Genomic DNA, 27,068 nt, shown 5'->3' on the forward strand with positions numbered 1-27,068 from the left:
AAATTCCCTAAACTTCTGTTTATCTGGAAATGCCCTAATTTTGCCATCATATTTGAGAGACAGTTTTGCTAGATACATAATTCTTGGCTGGCAGTTTTTTTCTTTCAAGGCTTTATATATGTCATCCCGTTGCCTTCTTGCCTGCATGGTTTCTACTGAGTAGTCCGAGCATATTCTAATTGACTCTCCATTGTAGATGACTTTTCGTTCGTCCCTAGCCACTCTTAGAATTCTCTTTATCTCTGGTTTTGGCGAGTTTGGTTATAATATGTCTTGGTGACCCTCTTTTGGGATCTACCTTATGTGGGGTTCGATGAACACCCTGGATAGATATCCTGTCATCTTTCACAATATTAGGGAAGTTTTCTGCCAACAGTCTTCAACAATTTTCTCTGTATTTTCTGTTATCCAACCCCCCTTCCCCCTTTCTGGTACTCCAGTCATTCATAGGTTATTCCTCTTGATAGAGTCCCAGATAATTCTTAGGTTTTCTTCATTTTTTAAAATTCTTTTATCTGATTTTTCCTCAAATAAGTTGGTGTCAACTGCTTTATCTTCAGTCTCACTAATTCTGACTTCCATTGCCTCAGTTCTGCTCCTATGACTTTCTGTTGCGTTGTTTAATTCTGAAGTTTTATTTTTAATCTTCTGGATTTCTGATTGCTGTCTCTGTGGATTCTTGCAGCCTGTTAAATTTGTCATTATGCTCTTCTCTAATGTTTTTAATTTCCTCTATTATGTGTTCTGCGTTTTACTTAATTTCCTTCCTAATTTCTTGAAGAGTTCTGTATATTAATCTTTTGTATTCTGCCTCCAGTAATTCTAAGAAATTTTCCTCCTCTGGAAAATTTCTAGATTCTTTATTTTGGGAGCTTGCTGAAGACATCATGGATTGCCTATTTATGTGATTTGATATTGACTGTTGTCTCTGAGTCATCAATAAGTTATTATTATTTATTTATTTTATGTTTGCTTACTGTGTCTTAGCTTCTTGTTTTGTTTCGATATGCCCAAATAGACTACTTGTATAAGCTAGTTTGATTATTGGCACCTTTGAAGTTCTAATATCCTGTCACCTGGTGGTTAGATCTGTTACTAGGTATGTGAGCTCAGGAGTCTGCTCATTCCTCCTGTATGGATTCAGCTCAGGTCCCCAGGTAGATAGCCACCAAGTGTGTGGTATAGGCTCTCACTTACAGTCCTAGACAAGTATGGGTGATTGGTGTAGGCACAGGCATCTGGCTGCAGCAGGGGGACACTCACTCAGCAAGGCAGGGGGCTTACGGCTGCCCCTGACTGTCCAGGAAGAAGGCGTGTCCCTGTTCCCTAGAGTGTATAGATAGGTGGGTTTTGCAGTCAGACTATGAGCACCTAATGCTGTTGGCTGTAAGCACCTAATGCTGTTGGCTTATTCATGGGCCCCTATCGCAGGTGGCTAAGTGGTGTGGGTGGAGCCACCAGCCCTCAGGCCCCTGATGTGGATAGGTGAAGACCCTGCTCAATGGGCAGAGTAGTGTCAGATGTCAAGAACTTGCCACTTCACAGCTGAAACAGTTGAAGTTATAGTTCCGGCATATACCCTGTTGTACTGCGGTAATGAGGGCCTACGCTGTTGAAATGGGCCCACACAAGTCTATGCAGGGGGAAAGGCACTCAAAGTCCGTGGATCCCTTATGCCTGTGCCTAGTCAAAGGATCTGTGCCTACCCTGGCTTCCTAGCTTTTTCCTGTTTGTTAATTTGTTCACTTTCCAAGGCCGAGAGAATGGCTCCGGATGTGTGATGGATCCTATTTCCGGCCCAGGGGACTCGGCAATTGCTGAAGCTGGTCTGGGACCCAGTGCAGAACAGGGAGGGGGGAGGTAAATGGGAGAGAGGTTTTTTCCCTAAGGTGGATGTTTTTGATCTGTGTGGTAGGCTGTAAGCAAGTACTTACCTTTCGCTGATCAAGAGCTGCTTCTCACTGGTTCTGGGTGGCTGTGTAGACTCTGGCACTGGGTCTCTCTCGGTGCGGAAAACAAGCCTCCCAAGTACTGCTGCTTGCCTGCCTCACTGCTCATCCCCAAGCTGATCAGGCCTTAAAGGCTCAGGCTCTCGCCAGGTCAGGTCTGGCAACTCTTTGCTGCTTCCAAACCATCTCTCACTCCCCCTGCCACTCAGGCCGGTTCCTCAAACCCTGCCTTTGATGTTCAGGGCTCTCAGATTGCTGTATATAATCTTTTTACTTTTTTTTCGGGTCTTTTTTATAAGAGGGCTCACCAGAATCATCTGGCTACTCTTCCATATTGGCCTTGCCTCTCTCCTACAAAAATTTATATACATATTGTTACGTGACACTGGTTGCAATCCCTATAATGTGAGAGCACACTCCCCCTTCCCACCCCGAGTTTCCCATGGCTATCCAACCAGCTCCTGTCCCTTTCTGCCTTCTCATCCTGCCTCAAGACAGGAGCCACCGGTTTGGTCTTGTATATCTGCTTGAACTAAGAAGCACATTCTTCTCAAGTTTTATTTTATGTTTTGTAGTCCAGTCTAATCTTTGTCTGAAGATTGGACTTCAGGAATGGTCTTAGTTCTGGGTTAACAGAGCCGCCGGGGTAGTCTTTCTAATAAAAATCTCATATATAATTTGTTTTCAGTTGTGAGTAGATCTTTTACTTTAGGCTAGTTAATTTAAATGTTAGTGTTTGATTGAGAAAGCATGAAAACTGAATCTAGATAAGCCCATGTTAGCTCTTTATTTTACAGAATTTTGTTGTTATTCTTAATTTGAAAGAAATAGAAATAACTTAGACTTTGGAGTCAGAAAGAACTAAGTTTTACCTAAATAATTGCTTTGTAACTGTGAACAAATTATTTTACCTCTCTGAGCGTTAGTTTCCTCATTTATAAAATGGGAATAATAGTAGCTATTTCCCAGTATTGTTATATTTTCCACTTAACTATCTTTTCATCAGTTTGATTTAGCAAGGCTATTTTAATCATTACCGGGTATGTCTTCCAGAATCTGGGACAGAATTGGGCTTAGAGATGAGCACCTCTACCCTTGTCATACTGAGGAATCAGATCTCCTGGAATTTCAAAATCCTTTAACATTTATGTTGAATATAACTTTTATGACATTTTTGAACTTTTGTTATTGCTCGAATTTTTAGTTTTGCTGTTTTTCTTGGATAGATTACAGTATATAAAAATATGAAGTAAAATTTTGGCCCTTGTTTTATCAGTGGAAACCTGCTCCAGAATCTGCTAGAATTATAATTACTCATCACTTGACTGGTAGTCCACAAGAGAAGCAGTGGTAGATTGTTCCCTGTTTTGTGCCCAATATGATCATCATTTGATTGGGAGTTGATGTCTGCATTAGGAGGATGTTAGCATTCAAAAATGATATTTGTTCATCTTGTCAAAACAAAAATCACAGTAAGCAGTAATAGAAATTGACTCAAGTTTATTTAATATACAATTTGCAAATCAGAGTAACATTTTAACTAGAGTCAAAAATGTTCCAAAGATGAGACAACTTTGAAACACTCTTAGACCAAATCTTATCTGCCATGGAAAAAAAGGTTTGGAACAGAACTGATAAATATGTGGTCAGGAAGGCTTTTCATACAGCATTGTCTTGAAGAACAATTAAAATAATTACTAATTTACCCTAAACTTAGCTCCCTGTCTGACCCTTGGAGTTTGTTTCCCAAAACTGACTGAATTATTCAAAAGAGCCCAATGCCCAAGGCAAAACGGTCTTACTAATTTACCTAGACCATTGTTTGACTCAAAGATGAAAGGCACTCCCAGGAACCAGTTTCTCCAAGGCTCAAGGTTTGAACAATTCCCAAGGGCAGAAGGCCTGAGTGGGTCACCCCAGCTGCATGAACCCAGAAATCTGAATTCCAGGAGAATTAAAATGGTTTCTCAGTCTTTACAAACAAATCTTGTTTGGAATGAGAAAACAACCTTTAAATATACAATCCTAAGTATAAGAAGATAATCCTGTATATACTTGAGTATGAATTTTTAACTTAGCTAATATATAGAAGCGTGGTAAAATTAAAATACATCTTCTGTAACTTTGTAGCTGAGGGATAGAATGAACGGTCATTGAAAGGTCTCAGTATAAGGTTCATAAATTAGTGTTCCTGAAGGGACTTTGGAGGGGGATATTGGGGGAGGGGGGACAGGTGGTGGTTTTTGTGACAGGCTGGGGTATGTAGTATGCTTTATTAAATTGTATGACCTTGGAGTTTTAAGGGCATAAACCAACAACAGCCTGTGAAGATTTTTTTCTTTTTTTTTAATGACAAAAGTTAACCCTCAAACTGAACAGTTAAGCTAGGCTATATGGATAATGGTATTTTCGGTGATGTTAGATTTTAGAACTAAGGATAGGTTTTTATTTAGTATTGTTCATTTATACTGATAGTTCTCATATGGTTTGTAGTTAATTCTGTACTGTAGCACCCTATCATGATTCTGTTGTTTGAAAGCTTAATTTTTTTAAATAGTCTAGACTTTATTTTTTAGAGCAGTTTTAGATTTGTAGAAAAAATGGGCAGAAAGCACAGAGTTCCCATTTACTCCCCCCCCCCCCGCCGTGCATTGTTTCTTCTATTAACATTTTGCATACCTGTGGTACATTTGTTACAATTAATGAACCAATATCGATACATTATTAGTAACTATAAGTTCAGAGTTCTCGTTAGGGTTCACTCTGTGTTGTATAGTCCTATGGGTTTTAGCAACTTCTTAATGTGTCTACCATCACAGTATCATACAGAATAGTTTCACTGCCCTAAAAATGCCCTGTGCTCCCCTTATTCAGCCTTCCTCCCTCCCCGTCATAAATATCTTTTTAAAGGCTAAGAAAACAAAAAGATCCACTTTATTTACATTTTGATGAAACTAAAAGTCACAATTAATATTAAATACCTAATTATGTAAAACATTATTTACAGTTTGTGTAAATAAAAATAGACATAAGGCAGATTCCCAGAATGTGAAGGTTACTCATATCCTCCCTTTCCCATTTCTCCATTTTCTCTGACACCAACCACTCACATGTCACTTTGTCTCTCTGACCCTAACCAACCAGTTAGGTTAGATCTTAGAAATTAGACAGACTTAGATCTGTCCTTCAGATTGACTGCCTTCGCAGCCTTTCTTTATCTTCCAGCTACCCAGAGCTGGGTTTTCGCAAGTTAGAAAGACTCTTGTCCTTCTGACTGCCCCATGCATGTAGTCAGACGCCAGCCCATGCTGGCTCTCACTGCCCCTCATGGATTTGATAATTGTCTAGAAAGACTAACAGAACTCATGGAAGGGGCTATACACACTATGACAACTTTAATACAACCAAGAAAGGATACAAACAAAGTGAAATGAGGTATAGGAGTTCCCAGCACCAGACTTTCATGTCCTAATGGACATGCCACCCTCCCCCATGCATTGAGGTCTTTATCAGCAATACAGGAAGCCCTTAACTTCCATGTTCAAAGCATTTTATTGGCTTTCTTGCATAGTCATGATTGGGGCCTAATAACATAGTCATGATTTAATTATGCCCTTACTCTTTTGCACATATTCTCAGGTGCTGACTTGGCGGTTTTATGTAATAAAGGCACCTTAATTGCTAGGAAATTCCAAAGGCTATTTTTTAGGAACCAAAGACAAAAGGCCTGAGTTCTTTGTCTCACAGATAAAATTTTCAGACTCTGAATATTCTCTTAACTTTTATTTTAAAAGTTTATTTTTAAAAATGGAAATCTCTTAAATTTATATACTTTCCTTCTTGAGTATATGAGCTTGATTTATCGTTTTCCTTTTTTCATTTAAAAAATATTTTAGTGCCTACTATATGCTAGGTGCTGTACTAGACATAGGGGTTGTGATGCTGAGCATTCTTAGGAATTGTGATACATGTTTTGAAGAAAAAATAAGATTGCTTTGAGAGCATGTAACAGGAATATTCTTAATCTAGATTGGGCTCAAGTAAGGCTTCCAGAAAAAGCAATCTTTTGACTGAGACCTAGGATGAGTGGTGATTAACCAGACAAAAGGAGAGGAGGTGTTCCTGGCAAAGGGACTCTCCTTTACAAAGGCCCGGAGTGTGAAGGAAACAGAGCAGAAGTCCAGTGACTGGAGCACAGATTATGGAGAGAAGACAAGAGTAGTGGAAGTGGAACTCAGAGACTGTAAGCCTTTGTAGAACACCTTAATAAAAATTTTGTTCTTTACCCTAAGAACAGTGGGAAATCATTAAAGTTTTTTAAGTGGACAGTTGGTAAGATCAGATTCGCATTTTTAAAAGATCCCTCTGATTGAAGTGGCAAGAGCAGGATGAAATGGGACTAGAGTGAAGTGGAGAGAACAATGGCTTTGCAGTAAGTAGTCCTGGCAAGGGATGGTTATAACTTGAATGAGGGTGGCTGAAGTGGAAGTGAAGGGAAATCAACAGGTTCAAGATATATTTAATAGGTAAAATTCTCTGGAGTTAATAGATTACATACCAACGGTTAGAAGTGGTCATGGATGACATCCAGGTTTCTGGCTTTCACATTAAGAAAGTTCTAATGCATTTGCTAAGGTAGAAAACACTAGAAAGAGAACCAAAGATGGGAGGTGGGGATAGGACATGAGTTCAATTTTGAACCTGTTGAATATAGGCAGTTCTTGAAGAATTTGGGAGAGAGAAAAGAGAGAGCAGGTGGAGGGGAATGTGGGACAGAGTTTTAAGGTGTGTAAGAGACTTGAGCATGTTTAAATGATGAAAAGAAGGAAAGATCCAGTAGAGGGGGAAGTTTCAGAATTGTTGCAGGAGGGGAGGGAGTAATGGAAAGAGCCAAGTCATTAAGAAAGACTAGGAAGAACATACCTAAGTCGAATTATAAGTAAGAGGTGTGATAATCTCTAGTCTTTTAACAAGAGAAAAGAAGAGGACGTTGTAAATGTAGGTAGGTTTCCCCTGAGGTAGGGAGCTGTCATTTGCTGAAAGGGGTTAGGAGGCTGGAAGGGGAGCAGGAATCAGCAGCTTGAGGAGAGTGGAGATTTGCAGTAGTTGAGGCGGCTAGTAAATTGAGTAACATAGTAGGATTTCTTGGCCATATCGAGGGAAGTTTTTTTTATTTAATGAATATCACTTAATGTTATCTTAAATAAATTAGATTTGAACAGAAACAGCAAGAAAGTGACCTCTGCTCAGCAGGTTACTGATGACCCTATAAATTTTTTATAATGGTGTCAATTTGCCAAGACCTAGCACTATCCTGGATGTTAACTTAGTGTTATTTATGTTACTTAGGCCTAGTTTGTTTCTAACTGATGTTCTTCTTTTCCCTTCTCTAGGCAGGCAGAAGTCCTGAAGGCTGACATGACAGGTATTTGGCTTGTCTGTTTTTCACTAATTTTATATCATTAAATTAAGGGAAGGCTATCCTGTTTTTAGGAGCCTGGGTGGCGCAAGCAGTTTGTGATTGGCTGCTAACCTGAAGGTTGGCACTTTGAACCTACACAACAGCTCCATGGAAGAAAGGCCTGGCAAACTGCTTCTGTAAAGATTAGAGCCATGAAAACCCTGTGGATCAGTTCTACTCTGTAACACATGGGGTCACTATGAGTCAGAATCTACTCAGTAGCAATGGATTTGGTTTTTTTCTTTATCCTCTTTTCTATGTTATTTGTAGCACTAAATACTGTCTTAGTTGCTTTAAATATTTACTGTTTTTATACTTCTAGAATTATATGCTATGCTCTCCAAGTTCATGGGTAACCTCACTGTCATCTTGTTCAAAGAAAAAGGCAAAAGAAAGTTTATACATTTGTTTAATATAGCACCTAAGTTCTTCCCATTATTAACAGAATTTTCATCATCAGTGTCAGTTCTAGGCTATAGTATTATGCTTTTGTATCGACATTGTAAGCATAGTCTGTATTGTGTGATAAATGCAGTGCATGGAGCAACATCAAGCTATCTATGCCATTTAATTTTTCATAAATATTGAACAGCCACAGTAAGGCAGCTTTGGGTTTGACTTTATAGGGACATTTGAGTGCCCAGAGAAATTAAGATAGTAAGCCTACTCATTTTAATGATGGCCTACCTGATAGGTCAGAGTTAATGATCCCTTACAGTCCCTTCCCTGCCATCAATGAATTGAAGCAGAGTTGAATAAATCTATAAATACATTTATTTAGTGATTTAAAAATTAATAAGGAACCAAGAAGTGAATGCTAGACTATATTCTTACTAGCCAGCAGACTCTTTTAACCATAAACTCAGATATCCAGGAGATTCTGTGTGCAGAATAGGATTTTGGTGGCTATAGATATTAATAGCAACCCTCCAGAAGAGTGAAGATTATGCCATTGTGCAGCAGCAGAATCCTAAATGCAACCAGATAGCGTTAACTAGCTGTTGAAAATAAATTTAAAATTCCATTAATAAGTTCTACTGAGGCAGCTCACTGTCAATTACTGCACCCATAAGCCTAATAATGAAGAAGGTTGGTGTGCCCTGCAGAACTCTGGCACACATTATGGCGCCAATTTGGCATTAACATATAGTCATAGCCTGACTTCCTGTTTGGCTCAGATTTTACCTTGTACCATATCTCTCATCTGGCCTCTTGAGCATTTTAATCACTGTCTGCTACAAGCCCTCCTTTGCATTAAATGGCAAGTGTGGATTGCTCACAGAAGTTTCTTGGAAAGCAGCCTCCCAGTCATTAAAATAACATCCACTGTCATGGTTTTATTGGGTTAACGTATATAGAATAGGAGTGACAGCAGAATGCCTAAACAACTGCTGATGGTGAGCTGACATGAGAATTCTGTAAGTACATTTGTGAGAATGATTCAAAACAAAAAGAGCTGCTTTGGACTAGAAGTTATAGTTAGTTATAAGAGTACACAAACTAACTTGGCAGTCCATCATCAAATGGGCCATATGTGAGGCATATGGCTTCCTATAATATGAACAGGCAGAAAGCCAAGTGAAAAGCACAGAGTGAACCATTCTTTTTTTTTTTTTTTTTTTTAAATCTTTTTTCATGTCATGGTGTTATTTCAAACTAAAGGAAAACAGATACACAAACATTTTAAACCAGATTTAGTTATTAACCAAAAGGTAAAATTTTTGCAGCAGCCTGCAGTGTATACTTTTACAGCAGGATTCGCTTTGGAGAATGGAGAGGGAAGGAATGATTAGTGTGGTATAATGGTCTTAACTGTTTATCTGTCTCCTGTTGTGTTTTTGGTTTTTTTTTTACTCAGATTCTAAGCTGGGTCCAGCTGAGGTCTGGACATCCCGGCAGGCTCTGCAGGACCTGTACCAGAAAATGCTAGTTACTGATTTGGAATACGCTTTAGACAAGAAAGTAGAACAGGATCTGTAAGTATTATCATTTGAGAGGTGCCTGTAAGATCAAGAATCTCATCAAGACTTTAGAAAAGAACAGTTTGTTGGTTGTTGTACTTGATTTTTTTAAACAAGATATTTGGTCATTAGTATTTTTTCAGTTTCGGGCTTGGGAGGTAAGAGTTAAATCTTCTTAAGGTCATTAGGGCACCTCTTTTAGGGTTATATCAGAAAAGTAAATATATATTTCTTGGATTCTGTGTATTCAGTCCTACGCTTAAGCCATGATTTAAAAAAAATTTAAGAGTGGAGTTATTAGAAAAATCTTTCTTCAGTAAATATGATTCTGTAAATTTCTACCAAAGAAAATGTATTTGCATTGTAAGGAAAGTTCTTCCTTTTAATCAAGTAAATAGATGTTTCCTTTTTTTTTTTCTTTTCTTTTTTTCCTCCAGTAAGATTAAAGAAAGATTTTATGTATTTAGGCTATTCCACTTGTTCTTTCTATGAGCGGTGAAATGGCAGATGACCAGATTCCCAAGTGAGTAAATAAAAGACTTTCATGGAAAGTCTCGCCTTATAAATTAAGACAAAGGCATTAGCCTGATGGAAGTTTCAAAATCAGTTAAGAATATTCTGTCTGGTTAATGCCCATTACCCTATGTAGTGGTGAAGATTAGTTGTTCCTACACCTTTCTTGGATGCTTTGTATTTGTAGGCAGTCTAGTAATAGAGCAAAGTTACAACCAGTCATTATCTGTATCTGTGATACTAAAGTCAAGGTTAAGGTGTCATCAGTGATGCTCAGGGAGTGATTGTCCTTCTAACTCATTAAAAGACCCAATGCTCTAGAGTCACAAAACTGACATGATAAAAAATAAGATACTTTCCAGGTAGGTTGTAAACCCTTTAATCTGTGTTTGCTTCCTTTAATCAAGCCAGTAATCTCTTCCCTCCATCCTAGTTCAGGATTTTGTCTTTGCTTTGTTTTGTTCTCTGTGATTTTCAAGTTAGAGAGTGACTGTATTTCACCATAACTGGATTTATGCTGATTTGTCTCTATAGCTTGATTAATAAAAGGCATTTTATAACAGGATTTTGTATGCCATATTTCTGCATTGTGTTGTTCTTATTTTAAATAGTCAAAATTGAAATGTGACTTGTATTTCAAGTTCTAAAGAAAATATTAACCCCAAGAAAAATAAGCAAACTATTAAATAGAAGTAGAACAGGGTGCTGGTGGGAAATAGCTTTTAAGACATATGGCTTACGATTTACCAGAAAAAAACTTTTTTTCTTCTACACATGTCACTTGATAGAGTACAGTTAATTGTTTTTGGCACAGTGTATTAAAATTTGTCAATAGCTTATTTTTACTTTGGTCTTACCACTTTCATTCTGATTTTGTACTGAGATTCCTAAAAAGGCTCTAACCGTAGTAGCTCTAAAAGGTTAATAGCTGAAGCTACAGTGTGGTTATTCCAACATTTGGTAAGTGTTTACTAAGGTCAGTTGGATTCTACTGCACGTCTAGTTTTTTTCAAAAAGGAGCATAAAGTTATTTAAGTAAGTGAATAACTTTAATGCAGGTTTGCTTTCTAGTGTGTTGTAATTATAACAAACAGTTCTTTCTTGTTCTCAGGGGGACCACTGTCTGCCCAGTGAGTCACTGCTATACCAAATAGAATTACATTTTGTTTTCAGCTGGAATCATGCCTTTAAGAATCAGATCACAACACTACAAGGCCAGGCAAAGAATCGAGCAAATCCGAATCGGAGTGAAGTTCAGGCAAACCTTTCTCTGTTCCTAGAGGCAGCTAGTGGCTTCTATACTCAGGTGAGTTCTGCACTGTATACCAATTTTCCTAGAATTAGTGCTGAATATTCTGATCCTTGTACACATCTTATTGTTCATATAAACACTTTGTGTAACAACTATGTGGACCGTCTAAGAGTTGATCACCTATAATTCCCAAATGAATAAAAATGTCCCAGATTGTTTACCATAGGACCTCTAAAAAAAGTAATAACGAAGGCTCTGCTTCTAAAAAGATTGATGTTTTTGTTTAAAGGTTGGAGGTGTATCTTTGAATTGAAATGGGATAATGAGAGGAATGCTTTAGTGAAATAGCAGAGGTAGTCAATTCCAAATAGTACTAGAGCAAATGTGAATTTATGGGCGTGGATATAGTCATTATGAAAGTAACACTATGTTGTGCCATATAAGTAATAGTCAAAATTTGTGATATCAAGTTTTCATAGTATTATTTATATATTAGAATTTATTTGCAGCTTGAAATGTTATTAAACTACCTTAGAAATGGAGTAGCTTTTCCCTAGTTTGAACAATGAATCAAACTGTTATTCATCTCTGTCCTCAGAGGCTTTTCTTCTCTTGATGTAACTTCTAAATCAGGCAAGTTAGAGGAGTAAATAAATCTTAAATTTCTGACTGTGCCATTTTCTTTACTGTATGCAAATTCCCTTAGATATCACCATCTCATCCATTTGCAACAGCATTTCTAATTTTATTAATGTAACTTTGTGTATAAATTAGCATCTTGCAATGACAAGACAGGGTTTTAAGGATCATGCACTGAAAGAAATCTTTAGCCAGTTCTGTGCTGCTGCTTGGTGCTTGCTACCTCTGTTTTGGCTCCGTTTTGGCTTTACCATTTCCTTGAATGAAGCAAAGAATCTCGTATTGAAGACGTCAAATAGTTAGCCGCCAGCTTATAGAGATTAGATTTTGCTTAAACTAAAGCATTCATCACAGTTTTATCATTGAAAGAACTCAAGTATGGTTCTTATTCTCAAAATTCATTTTCAAGGATACACCAGGTTTCAGCAGTATAAATTAATACTTCAGGAAAGAGAGGTTGGTGAGCCACTAACTAGTCCTTAAAGCAGATGTTAAAGATTAATTCATCCCACAAGCAGCTGTTAAAAGCCTACTTTATATAAGGCACAATACTAGATAACTGATGATATGGAGAGAGTTGAGACAGAATCATCACCTTGAAAGAAGTATCCAGTCTAACGGAAGAGATGGATATGTTAATAGATGTTTTGTTGTTGCTTTCTAATTATAAAAACAATGCATACTAGTATACGAAAGTTCCCCCTCAAAAAAATCCATTATTCCCCCGTTCAGGATAAACTACTACTTTAATATATAGCCTTCCAGTGTTTTTTATACTTTTTTACATAGCTGAGGTGATGCTGTATATACAGTCTTGTATCTGCTTTATAAACATTATAATCTAAGCATTTCCTTGTATAGTTAAAGTTTGATGAGCATCTTTGTGTATAAAGTATTTTCTCTAATATTGGATTATTTCCCAAGGGCCAATTCTTCCAAGTGGAATTATTGGATCGGTGAAATTTTCAATACTGTTGATATATATTATTAAGTTGTTTTCCCAAAAGGTCATTTATCTTTCCATCAGCAGTATATTCAAGTGCCTATCTGGCTGTACACTTGCCAGTGTTAATTATTTTCAATAAAAGTGAATGAATGAATGAGTGAATAACTTATACTTGATAGATGGAAAATGATTTTTCATTTAAATTTTAATGTCTGGATTACTAGGAACATCGCTCTTATTTTATTTAGATATTTACATTTCCTTTTTATATAAATCTTTATTCATTTACTATTACCATTCATCTCAGATCCCTGTTTTTTTTTTTTTATTTGTCTGAGTCCTACATGTAAAAGGATATATTTTTTTTAAATCGTGTTTTTGGCAAACTTTTTTCTCCAGTTTCTTCCGTTATCCTTTTGTTTTGTTTAGAAGTTTTTGGGGCATGAAAGTTGTCAGTTTTTTTTCCAGTACCTTTTAATAATAGCCTTAATATAATTGGTTTGTCATCTTGAAAAATGATTCTTAACCTTACTTTATGATATGACAAACATATACACATTTCCAAGGGTTTAACTGGACATTCATAAAACAAATTTTAAAAATCTACAGAAAAGTAAAGCAAGAACCATCCTTTCTGTTGAGGGGGCATGGTATTTGTAAAAACATTTTATAAGCAAGTGAATAATAAAATTCTGTTTTCTGAGAGATAGCTTAGAAATAGTTTTTTTTTTTTTCTTTACTTTAGATGAAAGTTTACAGAGCAAATTAGTTTCTCATTAAATAATTAATACACGTACTGTTTTGTGACATTGGTTGCCAACCCCATAACATGTCAACATTCTCCCTTTCTCGACCTTAGGTTCCCCATTACCAACTTTCCTGTCCCCTCCTGCCTTCTCATGCTTGCCCCTGAGCTGGTGTGCCCATTTAGTCTCATTTTGTTTTGTGGACCTGTCTAATCTTTGGCTGAAGGGTGAACCTCAGAAGTGACTTCATTACTGAGCTAAAACGCTGTCCAGGGGCTATACTCCCTGGGTTTCTCCAGTCGCTGTCAGACTAGTAAGTCTGGTCTTTTTTTATGAGTTAGAATTTTATTCTACATTTTTCCAGCTCTGTCCAAGACCCTCTATTTTGATCCCTGTCAGAGCAGCTGGTGGTGGTAGCCGGGCACCATCTAGTTGTGCTGAACTCAGTCTGGTAGAGGCTGTGGTAGTTGGGGTTCATTAGTCCTTTGGACTAATATTTCCCTTGTGTCTTTGGTTTTCTTCATTATCCCTTGCTCCAGACGGGGTGGGACCAGTGGAGTATCTTAGATGGCTGTTCACAGGCTTTTAAGACCCCAGATGCTACTCACCAAAGAAGAATGTAGAACATTTTCTTTAGAAAAAGGAAAATATACGGGTAATTTAGTTTTAAAATGTATTTTTATCATGAGCATTGATTCTCCCCCACATGAATTTCATAGGCAGTGGTTGAGCAGTTATGACAGTTGTGGAATAAGCATCAGTAAACTTTATTCTCACAAATTTTGATGATGTAGACTTTTCAGGTATCAACATTAATAGGATTTTTTATTTCAGTTGCGTTTTTACTCTGTCTTGGTTTGATCATTGAAACAGTTAACGGTGTTACAGACAATAATGTGGCATACATCTTGATTACATGCAGTGGGTGTTTAGTCATTAGCTTGAGGAGGTAGGCTGAGTCCAGGTGATTGTGCAGCCTTACAGCCTAAGATGAGTTTTAAATTATAGCGTTTACGTAGCTGGAAGCTATTGGAGAGCAGGCAAAAGATTAACGTAATCAGATTTGCATTTTTAAGAGATTATTCTGGCTGTTGTGTGGAGAGTGAATAGCAAGGGTCAAGAATGGAAGCTAGTTAGGATGCTACTGTAGTAATGCAAAGCAGTGGATAGATTTTTGAAGTATAGCTGATAAGACTTGCTAATGGATTGGATCGGATATATGGATTCAGGATAAGGGAGGAGTTGAAGGTGACTTCTAGTTACCATCTTGAGCAACTAATTGAATTGGTTGTACCATTTACAGAGATGGGAAGAGAACCTTTGTGTTAGAGAGAAGCTTGTTTGATATCGAAGTGGAGGTATTGAATGGGTAGTTGAATAAATAAGTTTGGAATGGAGTGGAAAGGTCAGGACCTTAATAGATTTCATGATAACAACAAAGAACCTTCACTTAGCTAGACATTAGTGTTTGGTATTTGAAACCACAGGACTAGGTGGGAACAGTTCTGCACAAGAGAAGTCACCATTGCAGTAGGAGAAAATCAGGGAAAGTGGTGCCCTGGAAGCAAAGAAAAAAGCATTTCAGTAAGAAGAGGATGTCATCAATCTTGTTGAGTGCCGCTGAGAAGTCAAGTAAGATGATTTAAAAGTGACTAATTAGATTTGACAGCATATAAGTCATTAGTGAACTTAATGAGTGCCATATTTCATCATTTCTAAAACATTTTTTTCACATTTAACATCTCTGAAATAGGGGTATATTTACAATAGATAACAAGTCATGGTTTAATTAGCAGTGTTTTTTTTCTCTCTCTCAGTGTTACATAAAATAATAGTTCATCTTATATTTATGGTACCTTGGATTTGATGAAATGTAGTGACTTCAGTGGAGTAGTGGGAATGCAAATCTAACTGGAGTGGATTGAGAAGAGACTAGGATAGGATTATCTGCAGTCATACTTTTTGCAAAGATAGTTTTGGCTTCCTCGCCTTCATTTTTGTTAACCATTTAAAGCCAAGTGCTTCAGGCTGAACCAAATTCCCAATCAAAGGAGAAAACAGTAGTCCTTATGCTAAGAAATTGGAAGCCAGAAAGGAAGCCTTATCATTAAGTCTCTGCATTAGTGTGAAAGGTGATATTCTGTACCTTCATAGTCAGCTCTCCATTCTTGGTGTAGAGTAAAGAGCTAAGGAGCAGTGGGATAGAATAAAGTTCACTCGATGCATGGGAACCCAGGAGCTCCTCTAGTATCAGCTCTAAAGCCAAAAACCAAACCCGTTGCCACTGAGTTGATTCTGACTCACAGCGATGCTATAGACAGTAGAACTGCCCCGTACAGTTTCCAGGGAGCAGCTGGTAGATTTGAATTGCCGGCCTTTTGGTTAGCTGCCGGACCCTTAACCACTGGCACCACCAGTATTGGCTCTAGTACCAACTAATTGTGACAACTTCCTCAAGTCACTGACCTCTGTGACACTTGGCTTCCTGATCTGTAAAAGGAGTAGTGTAGACAGGTGCTCACAGATTCTGTTTTCAATTTTACAATTCTATGATTGGAGTTTGGGAAGAGCAAAAGGCATTATGGTTCAGCTATAGCCTTAGGAATATATCCTGGTAAATAACTCCTTTATAATGAAGTAACTCTAACTTGTCCCAGCCACCCATCTAGATTTAGGAAACTGTTGAGTGAGGTACATCAGGTTACAGCCTATAGAAAGGTAGGATATAGTTTTTACACAGTAATAGACAAATACAGTTTTGTTCAATGTAGGAAACAGCTGTTCTCCCTCTTTCATTCCACCTAAACCAACTAGAGCCCTCTTAACCAGAAACCTTGAGCCAGCAGGAACCTATCTGATAACTTCCACAAATGGCACAGCAGCATCAGACTTTTAACTTCACAAGGGGAAGGAGAAAGAATCAAGATCATCAGCCTAAAGCTGATTCCTATGAGGTGGAGGTCAGACATACTTCCACCCTCCAACCTTTTTACCAGTTCTGACACCATCGTCCCTCCCACGGCATTCTCTGCTGCTCTGCTGAGTTCAGTAATTTGTTGCAGTGGCCACACAGAGCTCACAGTTACGGGGTTGATTAGGGAAGTAACAGGTTACAATTCAGGATCAGGAATGACTCAGGATACAGTTCTTTGGTCAGGACAGCTTCTCAGCCATACCTACAAGCAGGCCTCTCTCTCAGCTCTTCGGCCTGGCCTGTACCCTGCTCCGGCAAGTGTTACAAAACTCTTCAGCCGCGCTAATAAGTGCCTGGAGGCACCACCACCAATCCCCCCTCCCCCCACCCAAGGTGCTTAGCTCTCTGGCTCCGTAGGTTGGTCGCCACCTCACTCCGTAGGCCAGGAAGCCTACTGCACCAGCTCACCCTTGTCTCCTGATTCTGCTGCCTCTTTTGCTGCCACTTCTCGCCATCTTCTGCCGTCTCCAGCGTTACAGCTCTTTCCATCTCCTGTATCTCGGAGGTTCTCAGCACAGGACCCCAGGTCCAAAGGACACGCTCCACCCCTGGCTCTTCTCCTAATGGTTTCGAGGTCCTCTCTCAGCTCTGGGATGAGCCTAGTGGGATGGCAAAACTGACCAATCCCCTTATTAGGGTTCCATACACCTTATTTGCATGGTCCCATCCCTGCAAGGGTTCCATGCACCTCACTGCATTATTAGCAGGCTGTTGAGTCTTCTTGGTGGTCCACAAACACCTTATTTGCATGGTCCCACCCAGTCATTTTGTGAGAGTCACAAGATCATGTGTAGCTAGAGGGACCATGTTAAGTAACTCACTGTGCCACAAAACGCCACTAAAAACTCCTGAGTTCGAACAAATTTTATTATAAGACATTCCACCATGTTTGATTTACTTTTTGTGATCCTTCTTTGTTCTCCTTGCTAAATGTGCAGCCTTGCCTAGCTTTCCAGTCTGTTCTTTCAGTACCTACTGAACTTCTTATCCTCTGTCGTGTTTTTTCCTGCCATGTTCCCCAGTCATCTTTTTTTGTTCATTTTTCTTCCTTTCCTGTACTTTTATATTTCCTGACTCTAGCCATCTGGGTATTAACTTGTTTACCCAATGTCATGTCAATAATTTCCTTGCCAATTACTAATGTATAAGTAAAGATGAAGTAGGTGTTCCATATGCTTAATGAGAAAGGGTGCCCAGAATTTATATTCCATTATGTGGGTGGTTTTTATCTTAGGAAGAAGGTGGGAAGGTTGGACATTGCAGATCCTTTTGAGTTGAGTCCTCAGGGTGTCTTATTTTGCATTGTGAATTCTTTACATGTTAGAGTAGTGATAGAATTGAGGTATTTCCAATTTTATAACTTTAGTCAAATCACTTGATATTTCTGTTGCTTTCACATCCTCATCTGAAAAAAAATGGAGCTTTATACCTACATACACTGTATTTTACTACTAGCTTATTATAAGGATAAATTATGATGGATGTCTCATATAACCTAGGAAATGAAGTTTATTATTATAAATGTGCATATACTATTGGCTTATACTGTGTATCATATGTTCTCTTTGTGTCTCCCTCCCTCCTTCTCTCCCTCTTTCTTTTTCTCCATCTCGTCTCTCTTTATGTGCCTGTCTACCTGTCTTGCTCATTACTATAAACTCTTTAAGAATTTGTGTCTGGCATAGTATTTGAATGAGTGACAACAGAGTGCGAAGAACGGTGTGTGGGCCAAGAATGGGAAACATGGTAGGAGGAGAAAAGCCTTTGAATGAAGGAGACTGAGAAGGAATAATTGGAGAGATACAAAGAACTAGAAAAACTCAGTGATCAGCCATAAGATCAGCTGTGTTAAATGCAGCAGAGAAGTCCAGTAAGATGACTGAAAAATGCCCATTGTTTTGGCTATTGGGTAACTGGTTGTCTTATTGACAGTAGTTTCAGTAGAGTGGTGGTAGGAGGTAAGGTACTGGGGAAGGGTTGCGTGGAAGCCAGATCTTAATAGATTAAGGAGTGAATATGAGTTGAGAAAACAATATGGTAGGTGTGTATTCCTTTGAAGGAGTTTGGTTAAGAAGAGGAAGAGATATTAGAAGGTTGCTAGAGAGGAATTCAGGGTCAAGGGAAAGTGTTTTGGTTCTGTGTTTTGTTTTTCTTGTGGGAGATACTTGAGAATATTTATAGGCCACAGCAAAGAAACATAAGAGGTTGAAAGTAAATGAAAGAGTGAGGGAGCACCAGGCAAAAGGCAGAAGAGAATGGACTCAGAGACCTGCACAGGCAGAGGAGTTAGTTCTGAACAGGAGGAAGGACCTCCCATCCTTTGCGACTGGGTAAGAATGGGTTGTCTAGATAATGCCTCAAGTCCCTTCTAGATCTGTGATGAGATCTGTTTTGTAGCAGAGACATGAAAACTGGTCTAGGGCTTAAAATAAATTTCAAGAAAATCTTGACATCTAACAAATACTTAAATGACTTGCATTTAAGTCATATTTGTAGCCAATCAATCTTTAATGGTTTTTGCATGTTAGTGTTTTGAAAAGGTATAATAGATGGATAATTTCATGGAGTTTCATGCTTTTCTTTGCTTGCTGAATGTGTCTGAAAACCCTATTCAGGCAAATCATCTTTTTAAAAAAATGCTGCTGTTACTTTTAAATATGTCCTGGTTGCTCTAATACTTGAGAATTCAGAAGATATGATTTATAATGAATGATATTAGTTATCCTTTGAGCTGTATGTATGAAAGGTTACCATATAACTTTCCTGCAGTTCTTGCTAAGGTCTCAGCAGTATACGATACTAGGTACAGGACTCGTGCAGACTTTACTGTTATAGCACTTCTGACTTACCAGCTAAATCTTGCTCATGTTTTTCTTTTAGTTATTACAAGAGCTGTGTACAGTGTTTAATGTAGATTTACCATGCCGTGTGAAGTCTTCCCAGTTGGGAATTATCAGCAATAAACAGACGCATACCAGCGCCATAGTGAAGCCACAGTCTAGCTCCTGTTCCTATATCTGCCAGCACTGCCTCGTCCACCTTGGAGACATTGGTGAGCCTTTCGGGTGAAGGAATTGATGATACATTCATCCTTTTCTTTGGAGTAGTCATAGAAAGAAACTTTTCCTTTAAGCTTAGCATACACACACAATTTAGATTATCATCAGAGGAAATTACAAAAAATTTTTTTAAGGAACTTAGAATTTCTCGGTGTTGTGGGATTGGCAGACCATCTTGAAGGAAGTAACTTTCCTATTAAGATTTAAGTTTTATTGTGCAAACTACTGTTGATCTAGGCAGATACTAAACAGCAAAAATGTAATCAAAACTAAGTTTGTAAATTTTCCTAAAATAAAAGTCTACTCTGTTGGAATTATGGGGTTTATAAATTACTCCTTCTGAAACTAGATTGCCTTATTTCCTTCCTACCATACTAAAAGCTTATTTTTAACTTTGCTTCCATTTTAAAATTAAATTCATATTTCCATTTTATGTATTTCATCTAGAAATGTTATTTAACTTATTTATTCTTGTTCATTCCTTTAAGGTGGCCTCAAAAGGTTATAAAACAAATTAACTATAGGATTATGTTTTGACTGTCCTCAAATAACAAGGAATGGAAAACATTATTACTTTTAGGTTGGAAGATTTTAGGTTTCTTAATGTCATAAATCATTGGCTCCCTGAGGGGTCACATCAAAGTAAGCACTGAGTTCTGCATTGAGATTCAGTGAATAGTGTGTTTAGGTTGTTTTTGCTTTAAATGTATTCTTTGCACACACATACATAATATTGCAATAGATATAAGGCATTTTTCAAAATCACTTTATAAGATACTGAAGAAATATACATAATTTTCAGATCATATTGTATAGTGTTTTTTTTGTTTTGTTTTGTTTTTAAGTGCCATATAACTCACCCCTTCTTGTGGGCCGGCTCCAGGTCACCAGCATAGTCCATAGTGGGAGCTGGTGATGCATGACACTGGAGGACCTGAAAATGGGGGCTAGGTAAGCTTTAAAATTGGTTCCATGCTGAATGTCCCAAATAGGGAAGGCTGGATGGACACTTCACACATAATCCTATAGTTAATTTGTTTTAAAGTATTTGGTTTCTGTCTGTAATCTTAAATTAACTGTAATGTCTTTATTATTTTAGAATTTAAAATCATAGCTGTTTTGGAAATACTCCCCTACTGGGGTTTCATTGTTGTTTACATTAAATTTTCTTTTTCCTCCTCTTAGCTCGATACAGAAACCAGACCAGCCAGGCAGAGTCCTACTATAGGCATGCAGCTCAGCTTGTCCCCTCCAATGGTGAGTGGGCCTGTCAGCTTGAAGTTGACTGTGATACTTTATTCTTTATCACAATAAGGAAAATAACTTAAGGCTCATATTTCAAGATTCATGAAAAATAGATGTTGAGTTTTGGTTTTGTCTTTCCATAAGACCTGAAATGACTTTTTTTTTTTTTTTTTTTAAATAAGGTGACTTATTGTCAGTAAAACAATAAAAATAGAATATCCCCTAATGTTGTCTAAAATAGTTCCTACAACTCTAGCTTCCTTAATTGCTTATATAGAGGAATTATCTGTCTTTAATACTGCCACTTTCTCCTTAGAAAAATCATCTCTTATTACCTAAAGGATAGTGTTTTTATCTTTTGGTTGCTCTGAAATAGTTGTTAGCAGTGATTCCTGAATTAAAGAAATTGCAGCAGATATTTGGTGATATAAGTCATTCTTGTTAAGCCACATTGAAATTCCTTTAGATTCTAAAAGGAGCCCCATTAGAGGGTCTAAAGAAGGGATGGCAGTCTGGCCACACCATTTGTTTTACATTGTACTTGGCTGCTTTCACTCTACAATGGCAGAGTTGAATAATTGTGACAGAGACTATTTGGCCCACGAAACCAAAAATAAGTGTGCTGTTTTATATGATGCCCGTTTGTAATAAGGTAGAATCATGAGAATTAGCTTATAAAATATTCTCATTATTAATTTGAGAATTTAAAAACTGATAATTTTGTATTTTGATAGCAAGACTTTGTGCATTTTGGACTACTTTAGAATATTAACTTTCTTCTCTAGGTCAGCCTTACAATCAGTTGGCTATCTTAGCTTCTTCCAAAGGAGACCATCTGACCACAATTTTCTACTACTGCAGAAGTATAGCTGTGAAGTTCCCTTTCCCAGCTGCCTCCACTAATCTACAAAAAGCACTTTCTAAAGCACTGGAAAGGTAGGGTTGACTTCTTTCAAAGAGGACTTTGTGTAACCTGATAGTCCTGCCCCCTCAAATTTTAATGTACAAAGACCAGACTTAATGGTCTGACTGAGACATGACCCCCAGACTCTCTGTTAGCCAAGAACTAAAACCATTCCCGAAGCCAACTCCACCTGTCCGGAGGCGAGATGAGAAGGCAAAAAGGGACAGGAGCTGGTTGAATGGACACGGGAAATTGGGATGGAAAGGAGGAGTGTGCTGTCACATTATAGAAAGAGTACCTAGGGTCACATAGCAATGTGTGTATAAATTTTTGTATGTGAAACTGACTTGAATTGTAAACTTTAACTTAAAGCACAGTTGAAAACAAAAAATTAATGTACAAGAAAATAAGGGCCAGTTACCCATGCTTCTCTTCCCTTATTTTTGTTTAATTTGTAAACATAATAGATATATCGTAATAGGTTTATTCATAGTCCCTGAATTTCAACCAGTCTGATTTGTTATCAGTAGAAGAGTACAGGTGCTGAATACTGACTTGTCTGAGTGTGTTACAGTTGAAAAGTTTCATGCAGAGTCTTTCTGTATCAGATACTTACATAACTTGTTTTTGCAAGCCAGAACCTTCTTTAATAGGTTTCAGCTGTTGCTGCTTAAAATTCATGGAAATTCTCCCTTCATTTCAGCCGGGATGAGGTGAAAACCAAATGGGGTGTTTCTGACTTCATCAAGGCCTTTATTAAATTCCACGGTCATGTGTACCTGAGTAAGAGCTTGGAAAAATTGAGCCCTCTTCGAGAGAAATTGGAAGAACAGTTTAAGGTTAGATTTCAAAAACAGAGAATTTTTTTTTTTTGTCTTATTTAAATCAAGAAGCGTAAGATTTGAAAGAAACTCACTCTCAGTTTCTATGTCATTACTTAACTGTGAGCTATTAGTAAAAATTACTTTTGAAGCATATGAAATTCTTGCATACAGTAGGCCCTCAATTTAAGCTGATGTACAGTGTATATAAAGAAACACTGTAGCAATGTTTTCACTGAGTAGCTGCCATTTGGCAAAATGTATCAAAGTGGGGAAAAAAATAACTTCTTCTTCTCAGTTCCAGCCCTTCTTTCTTTATTTTGAAAAATACTCCTTTTGCTGGTTCCTGTGTTCTTACATGATTCTGTCACCTGCTTATAGATATTTTCATTCTGCAGACTGATTCATTTTTCTCATTGTGCTTCAATAGTTCAGAAATTGTGGTAGTTTAGAGGAAAGGAATGAGAATTTTATTCAGTAGGAATATATTTTACTTATTTGTATAAGGAGATAAAAATTAAATAACCTTTGTTCTGTGTATATATTTGAAAATGATCTTTTGTTAGTGTGTTAAGAAATTAGCATTTGAAATGTAAATAATACATAAGAGGAGTCAGAATTAAATATTTATTTTTAATTCGTTTATCTGACAAATTCTTGACTATTAAAACAGTCACTGTTTTAGGCACTGGGATCAACAGTAAACAAAATAGTCACAAAGAACATTTTATATTTGTTGGTATTTCTCAGAATCTATATGCTTGGAGGATTATCTGTAACTGCTTTACAGCTTTTCTATAAATGTTTTCAAAGTCTCACATTTCGAGAGATTGTAGAACTTGAAGAGACATTTAGCCAAATATAAGCAGTTTGAAATAGTTTTTGCAGATAATCGTTTTTTAGTTGATCATTTCTATGTGCGAGAGATTATACTAGATAATTATAATAGAAATGGTTTATTTTAAAGTAAACTTTTCAAGTCCCTTGTTTTCCGCTTCTCTTAGTGGCTGTTTAAACTTAGTCCAAGATGTATCATTTATAGGGTTGGGTGTCTGAAAAGAAAAGCTAACTTTTTAATGTCGCAAGCCTGAGGAAGAACAAACAAATTTAAATAGTTTTGTAGTAAGTAATCAGATATATGAACAATAATTTTAAGAGTTTAGGGAAGTGGTAGACTCTCCCTTTTTGGAGATCTTAACAGTAGGATTGACAGCTAGCTTTCTTGGATGGTTCCGGTGCAGTCCTGCTAAAAAGCAGAGGATTGGACTAAATGACTTCTTGAGATTGCTTCAAGCGCTGGTTCTATGAAAAATATACTCCCTAAATTGGGGGGGGGGGATTGCCCTAATTAGATCTACTCTGTATGAGTTATTTTAGTCTAGAACCTAGTCAATTTTGTATTTGGCTCAACTTCAAATACTAATAGTCTCTTCCAGTATGTGTTTATATTTGTATGTGAAGTTCTGGTGGTTGTAGGTGGGCAGTTGCACAAATACTCTTCGAAGTATCATTCCAACACTCCAAAGTTAAACATAGTATGAAGCAGATCTCTCTTAATCCTTACCCAATACTGAAATAATCAGAAGAGCATTGTTGGAATGAAATTGTAGCATAGTTGAGTACATCTTCAAAAGTATTTCTAAAGCATATGTAGATAATTAGTATCATTCACTTGTAAACGTCAGCGTATCTAACTAGCAGTCTTAAGCAGAAACATGTACCAAGTTGAGGTCCTTTGATGGATTTAAGGCCTGGTATCTAGGAATTGAGATGCAAGACGTTTTATTTATCTGTTAAATATATCCTGTTTCTTAATCATATCTAATTCATTGTTTTCCTTAACTGCTGTTGAACATTTGAGTAGCAAAAAATATCAATCAGTTCCAGTCTGATTTTGTTCCCTGGGAGGCCCTCTAATTACAATCTAAATCTTACGAAATTACAATTGATTGAGTTCACATTTACTTCTAAAGGTGATACGTTATCACTTCTAAAGGTTATACGTTACCACTTCTGAGGTCTCTTATCATTTCTAAGGTTTATTTATTCATTTATTATGTATTTATTGAGTCCTACTATGTACTTTGTGGAGCCCTGGTGGCGCAGTGGTTAAGAGGTTGGCTGCTAACCAAAAGGTCAGCAGTTCGAATCCACCAGCCACTCCTTGAAAACCCTATGGGGCAATTATACTCTGTGTTACAGGGTCGCTTATGAGTCGGAATCAACTCGACAGCAATGGGTTGGGTTTGGTTTTGGTTACTATGTACCATGTGGAGCCCTGGTGTTGCAGTGGTTAAGAACTTGGCTGCTAACCGAAAGGTCAGCTGTTTGAATCCACCAGCTGCTCCTTTGTCAGCTCTGCTCTGTCATATAGAGTCGCTATGGGTCGGAATCGACTCGATGGCAACAGGTAGGTAGGTAGGTATGTACCATGTACTTTTCTAGGCTCTTGGAGATACAGAATAGAGTAAGACAGCTCTGCCTTCATGAGTTTGCATTGTTGTTTGTTCGTACTAGGCTCCACTTGTATGCATTACTGCTTCTGTGAATACACTAGGAAATTCTTTAAAGGCTATGGCTGTTCTATAGGACTTTGCCATATTATCGTCTTAAAATACTTTTTGAAAAATAGAAGTTATTACTTTCATTTTATACCAATGTTATGCGTTTGTGTAAATGATCAGCTTATCTAGAAGGTTGGATGTAGAAATTGAAGGAAAAATTTTGTGGAACAATTTTGGGGAAGAGGTAGAATTTCAGAAAATTTTGAGAAAAGGAAAGAGAAATAAATACTTGATGCCTTTGGAAAAGAGTTAAGCAGTCTAGATGTATACACTGGAATGGCAGCAGGCAAGGAGGCTGAGACTTGTGATTGGGAGAATAGAGTTAAGATAGGGGGAATGGAATTGTAGTTTTCTCCAGTGATAATGTGAAAGACCTTGCTATTAGAATCATAAAGCATATTCATTATTTCAGATTCTTTAGCTCCGTAAATAGAAAAATAAAATAAGTTGGACAAAGGCAGCTCTAAATTTATGAGGTAGTAGGCTGTCTTGTCACTGCTGGTGACAATGAATTCCCACTGTCTCCAAAACTTTTGCATGGAGAGGGAGGGAGGCTGGCTGTAGCCAAAGTGTTGATGAAGCCAGGATATCTTCTCCAGTAGCTATCACCTTTGTTAGGGATATATGTTTGAAGATATTTTGATGGGGGTATTCTGAAACTACTGTAGATGTTAAAGTAGAAAGGTGACTATTAAGTTGAAGCAACCAGCTGAGAACATCTAAGTGAATTCCTCTTTTTAGTGCTCGTAACAGGCCATCATGTGTGATGAAGATGAATGGACATTTCTAATAGGGGAAAACGTTAGTGTGATAATTTGTAGAAGCACCCATAACACATCCTAATGTTTAGTACATCATTTACCCTGTTTTCCGCAATATGTTCTTGGCTGTGCCTTGTTTATAAATAAGGTTCTTTAAATGTGTCGAGCCTTTAAAAGAGTAAGTTTTATAATAAATTTTAGAAGTAATTTTTGAGTCTTTTTGTTTGAAATGTTATTTTTCACTGTGTGCATCTGCTTTCTAGTCATCGATCCCAATTTAAGATTTTTATATATACACATCTCTTATAAAACAACTTCAGTTGAATTAAGATGTATAAAGTCATTGATGGATCCTAAAACATTTTTCTTATATTAAAAAATAATATAGTTTCTGCAAAGAGTATTTTGAGAAATTACTCAGATAGCTCTGTGGGCCTTAGTAGTTTCTGGATTAATAACTTTCAAGACAAAAACTCAGACCACATTAGACCCAGTTAAAATACTGGGGATTCAGAGTGGGACAGTTTATTCACCTGAGCTCTAAATACAGACTGCCAGTTAATTTTTGTGTCAAAATGGCCCCTGTTCTTGATTATGTATACGTTATTCCTGTCTTCTTTTACAGAGGCTGCTATTCCAAAAAGCTTTCAACTCTCAGCAGTTAGTTCATGTCACTGTCATTAACCTGTTTCAACTTCATCACCTTCGTGACTTTAGCAATGAAACGGAACAACATAGTTATAGCCAAGATGAGCAGCTGTGTTGGACACAGTTGCTGGCCCTCTTTAGTAAGTATTAAATCATTTAACTTGGTCTATGCTGTTTTCTTTGAAAAACATTAGCCATTTTCATCATTGCAACAAAATACATACAAAAGGTCATGTATTTCTTAATATTGAATCAGGAGGCCTAAACTCCAAGTTTCAGCCTTTTTATTTGCTCATACCCCCTCATCAACTGTATAACATATTTAGCAAGGGAAAGAAATTGCCTTTTCAGAAAGAAGATGTTTTTGTTAAGCAGAATACAACAGAAGGCTCATAATGATATTTTACTTTTGACTGGTACACAGTTTCAGATATCTTATGTTTTCTGAATACATTTTCTCTTTAAGTGTCTTTTCTTGGCATCCTGTGCAAGTGTCCTCTCCAGAACGGATCTCAGGAGGAGTCCTACAATGCCTACCCCCTTCCTGCAGTCAAAGTCTCCATGGACTGGCTGAGACTCAGACCCAGGGTCTTTCAGGAAGCAGTGGTGGATGAAAAACAGTAGT

The 27,068-nt window shown here is 37.4% G+C and overlaps 1 protein-coding gene across 3 annotated transcripts in view; it reads left to right on the forward strand.

Annotated features, from left to right (window-relative positions):
* The window catches only part of SMG7 (SMG7 nonsense mediated mRNA decay factor), a 101,030-nt gene that overhangs the window by 54,070 nt on the left and 19,892 nt on the right, over positions 1 to 27,068 (forward strand). For all 3 annotated transcript variants that reach the window (XM_004372903.2, XM_023728117.1, XM_023728116.1), the window contains 9 exons: positions 7,343 to 7,374; positions 9,269 to 9,386; positions 11,058 to 11,190; positions 19,322 to 19,493; positions 20,686 to 20,757; positions 21,531 to 21,681; positions 22,353 to 22,488; positions 26,421 to 26,583; positions 26,910 to 27,066. In XM_004372903.2, coding sequence (XP_004372960.1) covers positions 7,343 to 7,374; positions 9,269 to 9,386; positions 11,058 to 11,190; positions 19,322 to 19,493; positions 20,686 to 20,757; positions 21,531 to 21,681; positions 22,353 to 22,488; positions 26,421 to 26,583; positions 26,910 to 27,066 — 1,134 coding nt within the window. The remainder of the gene's footprint in view (positions 1 to 7,342; positions 7,375 to 9,268; positions 9,387 to 11,057; positions 11,191 to 19,321; positions 19,494 to 20,685; positions 20,758 to 21,530; positions 21,682 to 22,352; positions 22,489 to 26,420; positions 26,584 to 26,909; positions 27,067 to 27,068) is intronic.

The sequence above is a fragment of the Trichechus manatus genome, unplaced genomic scaffold, assembly GCF_000243295.1.
Source record: "Trichechus manatus latirostris isolate Lorelei unplaced genomic scaffold, TriManLat1.0 scaffold00021, whole genome shotgun sequence".
Lineage (NCBI taxonomy): Eukaryota > Metazoa > Chordata > Mammalia > Sirenia > Trichechidae > Trichechus > Trichechus manatus.